The sequence below is a fragment of the Phocoena sinus genome, chromosome 9, assembly GCF_008692025.1.
Source record: "Phocoena sinus isolate mPhoSin1 chromosome 9, mPhoSin1.pri, whole genome shotgun sequence".
NCBI lineage: Eukaryota > Metazoa > Chordata > Mammalia > Artiodactyla > Phocoenidae > Phocoena > Phocoena sinus.
Window position 1 is genome coordinate 15630262 of NC_045771.1, and position 13851 is coordinate 15644112.

General features: G+C 45.2%; 1 protein-coding gene across 2 annotated transcripts in view; it reads left to right on the forward strand.

Moving 5' to 3' along the window:
* Positions 1-13851, forward strand: part of CREB3L2 (cAMP responsive element binding protein 3 like 2) — a 116777-nt gene that overhangs the window by 101946 nt on the left and 980 nt on the right. Inside the window, exons 9-13 of one of the 2 annotated variants that reach the window (XR_004351410.1) lie at positions 6569-6668; positions 6951-7077; positions 8754-8970; positions 10668-10902; positions 13025-13851. The exon at positions 13025-13851 is cut by the window's right edge and continues 980 nt beyond it. Coding sequence is in view for 1 of the 2 variants with exons in the window: in XM_032642889.1 (XP_032498780.1) it covers positions 6569-6668; positions 6951-7077; positions 8754-8970; positions 10668-10743 (520 nt within the window). In the remaining variant the exon portion in view is untranslated. Of the gene's footprint in view, positions 1-6568; positions 6669-6950; positions 7078-8753; positions 8971-10667; positions 12024-13024 lie in introns of those variants that run through there. The other variant, XM_032642889.1, reaches the window with a different exon arrangement.

The following is a 13851-nucleotide window of genomic DNA, read 5'->3' on the forward strand; positions in this document are numbered from 1 at the left end:
GGGCTCTAGAGCGCAGGCTCAGTAGTTGTGGCGTATGGGCTTAGTTGCTCCGGGCATGTGGGATCTTCCCGGACCAGGGCTCGAACCCGTGTCCCCTGCATTGGCAAGTGGACTCTTAACCACTGCACCACCAGGAATGTCCCTGTTTTTGGTTTTTGACACCTCTCTCCTAACCCTCCGATCTTGTACACTAATTCTAGAAGACTGGGGTGGGTGGGGAGGGGTTCAGGTGGGGTTTTGGTTCGAAAGGACATGGATGTCTGCCTCTTCCATCATGAAGCCACCTAATGTTCACTCATATAATTTTTTTGCATGTGTGCACTAGATAAGTAGCACTTAGACTTTTTTGATCATATTGTTTTACATGTTGTGTAGTGACCCAGACACACCACACGTACATATACATCACATTCATAACTAATATGAATGTTTCACAAATGAATACTTATTTACTATGTGTGATGCCCTCAGATATTGTGTGTTCTATTTGATTCTGTTTCATTAAATACACCAGTCACACCCCAGCTGCTTTCACAACCCACGAATGGTTCATGATTTGGAATTTAGAACTTACTGCTTTAAGTAGTTTCATAAGTAAAAAAAAGTTCCTTCATTCCTGTGGGAGGCTGATTCACCCAGAGGGTGATTTACTTACGCACACAAATGTGCACACATGCATTATAGCCTAGCTAGTTCCATTTCTGAGTAAGGCGTGTTACAGGATTTGATGGAAATTGTGTTTATAGAGAGGACCTGGTTTGAAGCTCCTGGCACAGCAAGTAATTGGGAACCACCAGTTTATTATTTTTGCTGGGTCCTAGTTTCTGACTCCAGTGGGAAATTAGGTACTAGAATGTTCAAAGTATAAGATGCAGTAACTGTATCATTAGCTTGTTCTCTCTCGCTCCCTCCACACACCAACCCCTGCTGTTTCCCTTCAATAACAGAAACATAAGAAAACAAAATTAAACCAAATACAAGAAAACACACGAGGCTGTTGATGCATTTCCCAGTTTTTATAAGATTGTGTCTCACACTGCCGGCTACTTTTGAATGTTTTGCCCAATTTCCTTTGATGTGCCTCCCAAGATACAGGGTGATGCTTTATTTTGGGCAAGGCTGGCAGCTGTCTCTAACTGCTCTTTTACTAGGAGCTGTGTGAGGACAGCCATAAGGTTTATTTTTACATCTCACCACAGGACAAAATCCACATTTTCAATCAAGTGTTGGACCCTCCAATTTAACAAATTGTGAGAAATGTCTTGGCCCAGATAAACATCTCTCTAAATTAAGACCTTGCTCCCGGAAGCCCAAGAATTCATTAAGCCATAATTAGCCATGATCACTGATGATTTAGCATACAGTAATAAAGGAGAAGTTTAAACTGAGTTCTGAACGTACTGTTGGAAAGAGAGTCTGTCCTATGATTGACTTTTTATAGCTTTAGTTTTAAAATAATTCTTCCATTTCATCTGTTGGCTGCCTTTTCTCCAGCCGGCCCTTTATGCAAACAGGGTAACAGCTGTCATCCAAGCTCCCAATGCTTCATGCCGTGGCATCTATCCCAATGGCATCAGGGAAGGTACCACATCATCTCAGACCAACATATCAGTTGTGAGATTCCAGGCTTTCCTGTAAGGAGACTCATCTGTCATCAGTGGAAAGAAATAGCAAGCACTCTGCAAAGGTGTATTTGTTTCAGCAAACCCAGAGTTACCCCAGAAGCGGATTCTCTCATTATTCTGTTAGCTGGTGAGGTCAAGAGAATTAACTTTGACTAAGTGCCTGAACTCAGGACTTAAGGAAAGTGATTAAAAACCATGGTACTGAGATCTAAATTCAGGTTTCTCTTCCTGGGAGCTTATCGCCGTGTTCTGGTGAATATTACTGACTTAGTAATCCTGAAGCCATCTCATCAGCTCTGTTGGTGTCCAGTGGAGGGACAGGTCTTATAGCTTCCATTTTCCTAAACAAAGCTCAGGTTTGACTTCCTGACACTTGACGTGGGCTAAGGAATACCTCTTATTCCTTTATCCATCATTTGCATTTTATTTTGGTATATCCAGAGATCTGCCAGGAAATGTTTATTTTACCCTATTGCTTTTATTTGTATCAGATCACTGAAACTTTGTTAGTATATATCTCACTGCCATCAGATTCACTGTGGCCCTTCTGTCTGCAGTTTGGTCACTGTAATCTTTTCTTATTTAATGGTGGACACATCTCTTGGTTGTGCAGTTGTCAATGTGATGCTTTTTTTTTTTTGGCTGCACGGCGCAGCTTGCAGGATCTTAGTTCCCTGACCAGGGATCAAACCCGGGCCTCGGCAGTGAAAGCACCGAGTCCTAACCACTGGACCACCAGGGAATTCCCTCATTAAGATGTTAATGTCACTGGATTTAAGAAAAATCTACTTAACTAAGAAATCTTTTGATCATTAATTTTATTAGGTTATAGGTTTGGGTACCATGGTGTGCTGAATTGGAAAGCACGTGAGCTATGGAGTCAGATAGGTTTGGGTTTACATCTTAGGTCTTCTAGTTACTGGTTACATGTCTTTGAAACCTTTACATAGTATCTCAGTATATGAAGTTCTAGAACTCAGCCAGTGGACACTCAATCACTAATAATTTTCTTTCCTTATGACAAAAATGAGTGTTTCAGGACTTCCCTGGTGGCGCAATGGTTGAGAGTCCGCCTGCCGATGCAGGGCACCACGGGTTCGTGCCTCGGTCCGGGAAGATCCCACATGCCTCAGAGTGGCTGGGCCCGTGAGCCATGGCCGCTGAGCCTGCGCGTCCCAAGCCTGTGCTCCACAACGGGAGAGGCCACGACAGTGAGAGGCCTGCATACCGCAAAAAAAAAGAAAAAAAGAACGTTTCTGTTTTATGAATGTCTATGAATTTCCCAAACTTTATCACATCATGGAAATCTATTTAGATATTGGGGAATGGATGAGTTAACCTGCTTTCCTTGGGTGAAATCTCTCTGTTGCTGATGGATGGGGCCTTCAGAGTGTCATCATTCCCACGAGTTCACCTTTGCTAATCCGAGTAGGAGAAGCAGCAGGAAACAGCGCATTATAAATCACTGTTGCTTTCCACCAAAATTTCAAACTGAAAAATCTATTTTGAACTACATGTTTGCTCATCTTAAAGAGTTGGATTATAAACTGTTAGAAATCAGGGGCCATTAAACAAACATTTTCATTTGCGGTGGATTCAGAATATAATTGTCTTTGAGTTTGGAAAGGATGTGCTGATGAATGCCGAGTAAAGCGCCACACGACTAGTAAAGATACAGCCCTTACTGCTCGCCCAGCCAGACTTAGATGGCCCTTCCTCCAAACTGATAGCACTTCACACCTATAGCTGGGGTTTCCAACTTGAGCCTAAGGCACTATACCATTGGGGTTTAGGTGTGTCTGGCCTGTCAGAGGTCTGTCTTCAGAACAGACTGTGGAGCCTCCTGGGAGACTGTTCATCCTAGGGAAGGGGTCCCAGGCCTTGTGATCACAATCAGAAATTGGAAGGGAGGAGTGATTCTGAGTATTGTGTGGAATTGGTTTTCTCAGTGGTTCATGCTCTGAAGACTGGACAAAGGGCAGGGATTGGGCAGGGAGGAGGTGCAGGAAGGTTGTGGGTAAATGGGGACTGTTGGTAAAAATGGAAATGGCGATTTCGCTTTAAAAACACCTTAAGAGTTTGGAGCAAAAGTAAATGGCTGTGGTAACATCTGGAAATCTGCTGTCTAATGGAAGCCTGGTTAGAGGAATGTACTCCACCAACTCTTCCATGCACAGAGCACAGCTGAGCTTCAACACCTAATGGAGCTGCCAGCGCCGGCAGCAGGGTGCCCCGTGGGAGTTGAGGTGCCCATCAGAAGTGGCAGCCAGCATTACAGACGTGGCTCTTCAGCAGGCCACCAAGGAAACAGTGAGGCCCCTTTCTGTAGTTTAGCTGGTAACAAAGACCCTGTTGACTGGCACCACAGGAGGAGGCCAGAATATGAGAGAAAAGGTTTGTGCCACACGGTCAAGCGTAGGTCTTACCTATGGCTCACCTGTGTATCTTCCCCACGAGTTCCAGAAATACAGCAGGGAGAACCCAAAGAGAGCTTTGGGGCTGGCATTACAGGATGTTGTCAATAAAATGTGTGCCACTGCCCACTAGATCTCAGCTCTGCCAGAAGGAACGCTTACCCAGGAAGTGGGTCTGTCACTCAGCTCTTAGCTTTGAAAAGGCAGCCGTGCAAGCCAGTAAGAATGGGGCGCTCTTGGGAGGTCCTGGGAGAAGAAAGTGTGATGGGGAAAAACACTTGCTGCATCATATGATCATTTAACTGCAAACTTCTAATTTTTTTCCATCTTTACTGAGGTGTAATCAACAAGTAAAATTGTGAGATATTTAAAGTGTGCAACGTGATGAGTTGATACATGTATACATTGTGAAAGGATTCTTCACATCAAGTTAATGACCTATTTACCTTATTTTTATTTTTTGGTAATCACATTTAAGTTCTACGCTCTTAGCAAATTTCAATTATTTGGTACAGTTTTATCACCTAGAGTCACCATATTTTACACTAGATCCTCAGACCTTATTCATCTTATAGCTGAAAGTTTGCACCCTTTTACCAACCTCTCCCTATTTCCCCAACCCCAGCTCCTAGCAACCACTTGTCTACTATTTCTATGAGTTCAACTTTTTTTTTTTTTAAAGATTCCATGTGTCAGTGACACCACGTGGTATTTATCTTTCTTTGTCTGGCTTATTTCACTTCGCATGACGCCCTCCAGGTTGATCCATGTTGTCACAAACGACACAATTTCCTAAAGTAGAATTTATAGTAATCATGCTATCGGTATTTCTCAGCCTTGAGTAACTCACAAAACTCTTTTAAAGAACGTGTTGCTTGAATGTACAGAAACATAAACCAGTCTATACTACTTGTGATTATGCTTCTAGATAACCATAAAGCAAGAAAACATATAGCTAAGGACTAAAAAGACCTCCATATTAATAGAATTTAACGATATGAAATAATGGGATGAATGATTTTGTTTTGCTTAAATTAAAACCACTGTAAAAGGTAAAAATACAGTGTAGATGGGACCACATGGGGTCACTGAGTTCAGAGAGCCTTCGCTGTACGTGCTGTGGGCTCCAATTCTGCCTCTGCTCTTATCCATTGAACTGCTAAAAGCAATAGTCTTACTGCCAACCTGTCCTTAGTTGGCTTAAACCTGAGGGAACTAGTTTCACTGGTACTGGTCACAGGGGAAGCTGCAAACTTGGGAAAACCTACATGTCCTTCCAGCACTGGGAAGCTGTTCAGGAGATGGGCTGTGGTGGAGGCAAGTTAATCTGCCAAAGCCCAGAATTCTTCTGCAAATGAGTGATTTGCTTTTCAGCGTTTTTCGGTGAACTTGTCTGACTTTCTAATGTTCCATCACAGCATGAATTTTCTGAAAATCTTTGAGACCCAAGAAAAAAGCATCTGCTTGTAAAACCTCTCCACCTTGCCGAGTGCATTGGGCTTGGAGAGGAGGGATGGGGGCGAGGGGCAGTCTCTGCTCTTTTCGCTGCTCACGCAGAATTCATCCCCGAGGCTCTAATTCAGGCGTGTGTGCTGTGAGATCCTTTTCTATGGCTGCACCATTCAGAATTTGCAAAGAAATTCACCATCTGCTCCTCCTGTGACCTGATGTCACGCAGAGCAAAACATACTATTCTCATCCTCAAACCCTTCCCTTGCACGGGTGTGCACAGCTGTCCACTTTTAGGGATAGAACAACTCTCTTTTGCTCCTGTTCTGTGTATTTTCCTGGAGAAACATCAGAGTCTGCATCAGAGGACGGCTTCCAAGATCCTGGCTCTGAAGGTGTGTCCAGCTGAGCAGGCTTCTTTGCTCCTGATTCATATTTGGGCTTCATTTCTGCCTATGGAGGTGCTGTGAGCCTTCAAGTGCCACAGGCTTGAGGTGCTCGTGGCTGTTTGCCTCCCCGCCATTCTTGTCTTCCTCTCCGTCTCTCTCCCTCTCTTCAGATCTACCATCTGAGCACCGGCTGCTCAGAGATGTTGCTACCACTTCCTCTCACAGCCATCTCCTCTGGCCACCCCTCCACGTGTTCTCTGCCCGGCATCTTCTTCTTCATGCTTTTCTCCTTTCTTGTATCTTCTTCAATGTTTCTCTTCTCTTGGTTGAACGAATTCTCCTTGGTTCACCATCACCAGCCAATTTTTACTTATTTTTTTTCTCAATGGCTGACAAACAAATCCCGGGATTATCAGGGATGATTTGGGGCATAGAGATGACTGTTACTCAGAACAGCACAGAATGGACAAGCTGCTCATGTGGGCGGATCCTGAGCCCCATAAGCTCTATGACTCTGGTGCTGGAAGACAGTGGCGTATGTGTCTTCACCAGGGGAACCTTTTTATCGGTACTGTGTTCAAATTCAGACACATAAGCCATAGCCACTTCCCTGGAGCCTGGGGCAGAGATCACCCACAAGCATTCTCTTGTCTCTCAGACGCCCTTCATGGCTTTTTTGTTGTGTTTGCAGAACTCTCCTGCAGCAGCTGCAGAAGCTTCAGACTTTGGTGATGGGCAAGGTTTCTCGCACCTGCAAGCTGGCTGGCACGCAGACTGGCACCTGCCTCATGGTGAGTTTCCTGAAGGGACAACACCATTACTGCCCAGGCCCACTCCCCAATCTCCAGTCTCTCCCCAACTTGCCACGTCCAAGTGCTGGGGTGTTCGAGGGACCACACAGCTCACTCTGAGGCTATCCCTCCACTATGATGAGACAGTGATTGACTGCGTACGATCTGCTGGCCTGATGGAGGGGAGTTGTCTTTCTGGACCTCCCAGGTGTTGCAGGTGTAAAGGTTTACTCTGTGGATCTCGGAATTGACGGCTCTCCACTTTCTCTCCTCGTCCTGCAGGTTGTTGTGTTATGCTTTGCCGTTGCATTCGGCACCTTCTTTCAGGGCTATGGGCCCTATCCTTCTGCCACCAAGATGGCCCTGCCCAGCCAGCATTCCATGCAGGAGCCCTACACAGCCTCCATTGGTAAGACAGCACTCAGCAACTTGGGAGGTGGCTTGTTTCTTTTCTCTTTCATTTCTCAAAGCTTAACTTACTGAAAGAAGTCTTATCTGAGAGTCTGATTTTTTTTTTTTAGATGGGAGGACTTTACTAAACCACTTGGTTTAGAATAGCTATATGATAAACGTCCCTGGGTACAGAGCAGTGGTCTCAAAATCATTTATCCACAAAAATGCATATATATCCGTTCCTTGGGAGAAGGCAATTCAATATCACTGTTCCCTCTCCCCCATAAAAAACATTCATTGAATAGGCCCACACAAGCGTCTGCCCCCGAATTAGTTACTCTGCAGTTAACTGTCATCGCTGTGACCGCCAAGACATTGCAGGAAGTGTTCTTGGCTTCTGTTTACATATGAAAGTCTAATTTTTAAGAACTGGTAAAAGTGTAGCTTCTCCATTGAAGGGAGGAGGAGAGCCATGGGGGTGTCTGGTGCCCAGGCTGCTGGGTCTCCCCTTGTGGCACTCACCCACTGGGCTGAGACACCCCTTGGAATTCTCTAGAGCTCAGCAGAGCACAGTTTGCAAACTACTACTCTAGACTGTGTTCCCTGGCAAATTCTGATGTCTTCTTTTTGAGTTCTGATAAGGGAGAGGGATGCGCATTTGGGGGGAAGGAGTGGGGAGAACTTTAAGTTTTCCATGACATTTTCAAGGAATTCAACTCAGTGGAATTGTATGCGACCATAGTAAGCATCTATAAAATGAAACTAAAGAATCAGCCTGTCTTACAAAATATTATGCCTAAGATTTAGAAAATTTGGAGAATCAGGTGTCAGAAGTGATGTTCTCACCCAGATCAATGATCTCTTTTAAGTATGTAGGAAATAAAGAGGTGATATGTAGGGATCATAAAATAGATACACTAGTAAGAACAAGGGTGGAATTAGGGGGTACTGGATTTGGGGGGTAGGCATAATTTTGTGGTTCTGAAAGATCTGTGGTCTTTGTGAGGTAGGTGTATCCCTGCCAGGTATATGACAGAAAGGCTAGCATTTCAACCAAATAATTTCAGTGTTCTCCCCGGAAATTCTTTTTCCCTAAGGGAATGTATCTCTAAATTTGATTGGAAGCCAATGGGAGCATAGTTTCTCTGTTGTAGAAAATTGCTAGGAGCCATCTAGCTATGCAACTATCCTGTATAACAAAAGAGAATGTTTCCGTTGTTTTATTTATGACGTTGGCTGTGTGTCTTCTCTCCAGTTTTAAATGAAAACACAGTTTTCTGCCCTTTTACCTTCTCCCTATGCAAAACCTACTCACTGGGAATGCTTATTTTAGCTGCCTCTGGACATCTCCAAGTATTTGACTCCTATTGTCCACAAATTGTTTCCCCCAGATGGTTGGGGGTGGGGCACGGAGGGGAGTTTTATTTTCAAAGCAGTGGGGTGGCAGTATGCTTCCTGTTTATTTGCTTTTCTATTGTTCTCCCAGACTTTTTATAATTGGTATCATTTTTCAATGCACAAAACTCTGAAATCCTGAAGCCTTTATAGGAAGCCAACTCCAGTTGGCACCCTGTGTCCTGGGCAACAAGAACCCATGAGTTGTCATCTGCTCCCAGCCCTGGGCATCGAGTGAGGGGATGTGATGTACCCTTGTGGTCTCTCGTAACACCTGTTACTTTGCTTTGTTCTCAGTGAGATCCAGGAACCTGCTGATCTATGAGGAACATTCTCCCCTGGAGGAGCCGTCCAGTTCCGCCTCGGCTGGGGAGCTTGGGCGCTGGGACAGAGGTTCCTCCCTGCTCAGGGCATCAGGGCTGGAGTCCAGGCCTGACGTGGATCTTCCCCGTTTCATTATATCAAATGAGACCAGCCTGGAGAAATCAGTGCTGTTGGAGCTGCAGCAGCACTTGTGAGTCAAATAGATACAGATTCACCTCCTCTAAGGCACCGACGATGGGTTATGCGTCAGCAACGTGCAGTGTGGGGTGTAGACTTCCCCACTGGCCTAGTCGTACCTTTGGCTTTTTCAAGACCTATTTCCAGCACCCGGACTCTGGAGAGACTATTGGTTGTGAACAGCTGCCCCTAGCAGAGATTGGGGAAGAGACCTGGTGTGAGCTGGCCCCGTGGCTGCTGCGCCTCTGGGGAGCTGGCAGTGGTGGCTCCAAGCGTTGGGGGAAGGGGCTTGACTCCCTTCCTCCCTCAAAGCCTCACAAGTAAACATACAGTCCAGTAACAGCAGTGTACTCGCTATGCAAATGCAGCCTCAAGACATCCCCCAGCTTCCTTCCAACTAGAGATACATATATGTCATGCTATATGTCAGTATGTAGTTTTATGATTTATATGTAAATAAACATGCCTTAATTATATAGTTATAATTACATATTAATATTGAAGGACACTTCGAGAGGCACTGTGCCTGTATGTGTTTCCATATTGAAAATAACATACATTTGTCTCCAATTCTCCATGAGGTGTTTCCTTTAGATAGTTATGAGGAACAGTCCTTGTGTAAACACAAAGGCTTGTACAACTGCTGGGCTTTGTTGTCACGCTGGGGAGATACCTGGGTACACCAAGTGGCACGGGAAGGAGCGTCTGCGTCCAATCCTGGTTATACATGGTGTGGTTTGTGCTCTAGCTGAACTCTGCCTCTGTGCCTCCCAGAAATGATGCTATTCCAATGCAAGTGGGAAAGACTTTGTTTCAGATTCTTCAATTTTCTTCCCCTAATGTTGCAGGGGAAAGTTTATAATTATATATACTATTATATGTTTACATTATATTATACATGCATTTAGTGCTTTATTATTTATTATTATTTATAGCACTTACTATTTCAAGCACTATGTAAATATGACATATACAGTAAATCCTTTGAAATACTTGAAGAGGTTAGACATTATTATTATTATTATTCCTATTTTAGCAAATTGTAGAGCTGCCACTAGGAGTAGAGAAGAATACTTGACTCATGATACAAATCTTCTCTCCTCTTGTCTCAGCTATTCAAGGCCCCATTGAAATCCCTCTTGTTCTGGGATGCCTTCCTGATACCAGAGCCCTCATAGTCCTCCTCTGAATGCCTAGAGTCTTTCTAGGCTGTTACATAATTTAATAATGTATTTATTTTCTGTTATATATTTACTGTTATTTCAAGTTAGTTTGGGTGGTTTTTTTTTTAGTCTTTATCTAGAATCTTTTAATCTTTATAAAGATTTCATCTTTATCTAGATTTTTAAAGAAAATATTTATTCTAGACCAAGGATCAGTCTTTATCCTTTTATTTTCTCCCTCCCAGAGTTTAGCATAGGGGTGACTAACCATCCTCAAGAAATACAATCGTTTAAAGCAATGTACAACAAATCAGTATCAAACTGCCATGTTTATCCTCTGGGCTGGAATGTCTCCTTTGGCATGAGGCTAGAGGCAGGAATGTGGATGACGGATAGGCTGGTAGCGGGAGACTTCGGGAACAGGGGAGAGGACGAGAAGCATGCTTGGGCCAGTCTGCAGAGTCGCAGTCATGGAATGATTGTGTCATCCTACCGAGCATGAGGTAATTGGTAGTAAGACCTCTTTTTCCTTCTGATGCCTTCGCAGGGTCAGCACCAAACTGGAGGGGAATGAAACACTAAAAGTTGTAGAACTCGACAGAAGAGTGAACGCCACCTTTTAAAGAGACCGTCGCCACCTCCCTCTATCTTCTCACTCTACCTTTATGTCTCCAAACCGCCTTTGTCATAAGCTTTTCCTTTTTGCCACCTGATCTTGACCGAAGACCTGGACGTGCAGTCATGGCTTTGGATACGAGGACAGCCTGGGATTTCCACCCACGGTGAGAGAGCGCCTCCCCCGGTCCCACGTCCCTCCCTGCAGAAGGGAGCCCGCTTCTCTCCCTCCCTGTTGCTTACTGCCATAGGAAATTATCTTAGGGTCAGGGGTGGGGCCAGCAGGCTTGTTTCTACCGACAGTGCCAAAAAGATACTGCCTGCTTCTCACCGGGGTGGGTGTGACCGCCTCTTTGAAGAAGAGCTGACGCTTGTTCGTTCAACTCGAGCCACAAAAATACCAGGATGCCTGTTGGAATCTGGCAAAGCACCGACTGACGTCCTGCCTTTGCTCAGCCTGGGTCTCTCCTGCCGCTCTGCGCTGAGCCCCCGCTGACTCGTCCTCCGGCCCTGGAGCTGGAGCGAGGCGTCCCCTTCGTACTCTCAGGCCGCAAGTGCAATGCCTGAAGGAATCAGGCTTTTCTACTCCAGGCAAACCTGCCCCATCATGTTGCTTGTAGGATTTCTCCACCATCTGTGTCCCCACACGCCCCTAGTTCTGCCTCCTTGGCTTCTCCTCCCCATTTGTAAATAGTATTTATTAGCTCGCTGAGGCTTCCCTGGGCAACCACACTGAAGACATCCGGACGCCTCCCTCCAAGCTAGAAAAGTCTTCTGTTGGCCTTTGGAGCGAGGAGGGCACCCTAGGCTCTGGGATCCCCAATCCTTCCAGGCCATGTTTTGCTTTCTTTTCTTCTTTTTTTGCTGGAGCCCTATAATTATAGTTGGGAAATCTCCCTAAGCATGTGTCCTCCTGTAGAATGAACTCACAGGGAAAGATGGAGCAGTGCCTCGCTCAGGTCTGGGGCTCTGTGGATAGATGCTTTTTCTGTCCCATACCCATAACAGGGAAGGGAAGCCCTGTCCCTGACAGCAGGCGTTTCAGACAACCCTGCTAGCTTGTCTTTCTCCACCTCCCCTGACACTTCTGCTTTCCCCCTCCTCTTCTGCCTCAACACAGGAGGTGAGCCTGAGGCCTGTTCCTGGGGTCAGAGTAGGTGACATTTGTGTATCCACAGTCTTACCCTTTATAGTCAGGTTTGGCTACTTTGCAGCTCACCCAAAGAGACACGACCTAATCCCCCAACCTACTCTTATTTTTTTTAATGATTAAAAGTAACTTTTGTAGTTTAAAAAAAAACTTTCCTCTTTCATACAAATAAGAAATGGAAATTGACTTTTTACTGTATAGTGTAGAAGACTCCCCTTAAATGTTTTTCCCTAGCTTGTAAAAGATTTCGTGTAAGAAGTTTGCTCACGTTTTGTATTTTATTTTTAGTAGCAGCTGAAGCACCCTTAGCTTTAACTCTCACTCTGTCTCCGTTTCTGTCTCTCATCTACATTGTCATTGGAACCTGTACTTAGGAGAGATTAAGCTATACCTGGGCCTTCTGTTCCATAGCAGACATAGGATTTGGTGTCATTAGCATTTGCTGTCAGACCTCATAAGCAGATCTGGTACCTTTGGGGCTCACCGTCAGTGATTCCTCTCTCCCTACTGTGATGGAGAGAGTTCTGGCTGGGAGACAGCCAAAGTCATCTTCTTAGCACTGATGTAAAGCTGGATCAGGATTGCAGTGGTCCTGGCAGCCCTCTCGGTCCTCTGCATGCCTCTCACTGTCCCTTCCATTGGCCGGGGAGGGCTGAGACCGGCTGGGCTGTGCAGGAGGAAGGTTGCTAGCATGCGCCCCGCTTCTGTTTCTCTCTACCTTCTCTCCTTCTCTTCTGCTCTAGACCCTCTTGGGCCTGGCTGGTGTCTGCTAACCATGGGCCACTATGGAACCATCCCTCTCTTTAAAATGTCTTGTAATTATCAGACACAGGCAGCCTGTGTGCGTGGGGAGGGAGAGGGCGGCTAAGAAGGTACGAATATAGAATTAACTCAAGTAGTATTTGGACGATAAGAAAGGCAAGCTTTTGTATGTCAGTGGGAATGGGTCAGCTTACCCACCTGACGCACTGGAACCAGATTGGGTTTTTAAGTCTCCTGGATTAGGCTGAGTAGAAAACCAGCTCTTCTGAATAAGGAGGGAGAAGGAAAAGGGCAGCAAACTCCGAGCGCCTGTCTTTAGTGCCTTGAGGATTTCATTTCCTCCCTGACCTACCCTTCCTTGACGTCACTGTCTCCAGCCCTCCATACAGCAGGGCTTGATCTCTGGGAAACCGTTCTTCCCACAACTGAATCTGTGTCTAGAGACCAGGGACATCAACGTGAGAGCTCAAATGGCCATCGTAAGGGGATCCAAGGACCAATTGCTGCTATTATGAGAAAGACCTCTGCCCTCTACTCCTTGCTTGGGTGAGTAAGGGGAACTAAACAGTTATCCCTTTAGGAGGACGTAATGGAGTCAAGAGGATGCAGAAGAGTTGGATAATACCAGATTGGTTCCAAATAGTTAATGGGTGTGTGCACCTTTTCTGTTCCAGGGTTAAGCCCACAATGTCAGTGGATTTGTTTCCCTCCCCAGAGCCATCCCATAGATGAGTCAGTAATACCTGGTTAGCCCTGAAGGTGTCAAATAGTGGCAGCCTTTTGGTTTCTGAACCTCAGTTTTGGAAAATAAGAGACTGTTAGCACAACCATCAATCATAAAGAATCAATGTTAATGATAAACATATTAATATATTTTTCATTATGTCAACAGCTTTTCCTCTTTCCTTTCTTTGATTAGCTTAGTGGAGGAGATGTCTTGCAAAAGTTCAGAGAACACGTACTTTTTTACTGGGTGAGACCTGAGTAACCCAGACCCCCCAGTGAGGTTCTATTCACAGCTCTTGACTTTGCACTTAGAAATGGATACTGTAAATGAAAGGCCTCAGTACCAGGTTTAAGAAAGAATTTCTGTGAAGTGTTAGGACTCTGGAACCTAGCTCACATAAAGGGAGTGTTATATAAGAATCTGACAGCTGAACTAGGTTGCTCCTTTTGGGCAGGGGGTGGGGATGAGGTTTGACAC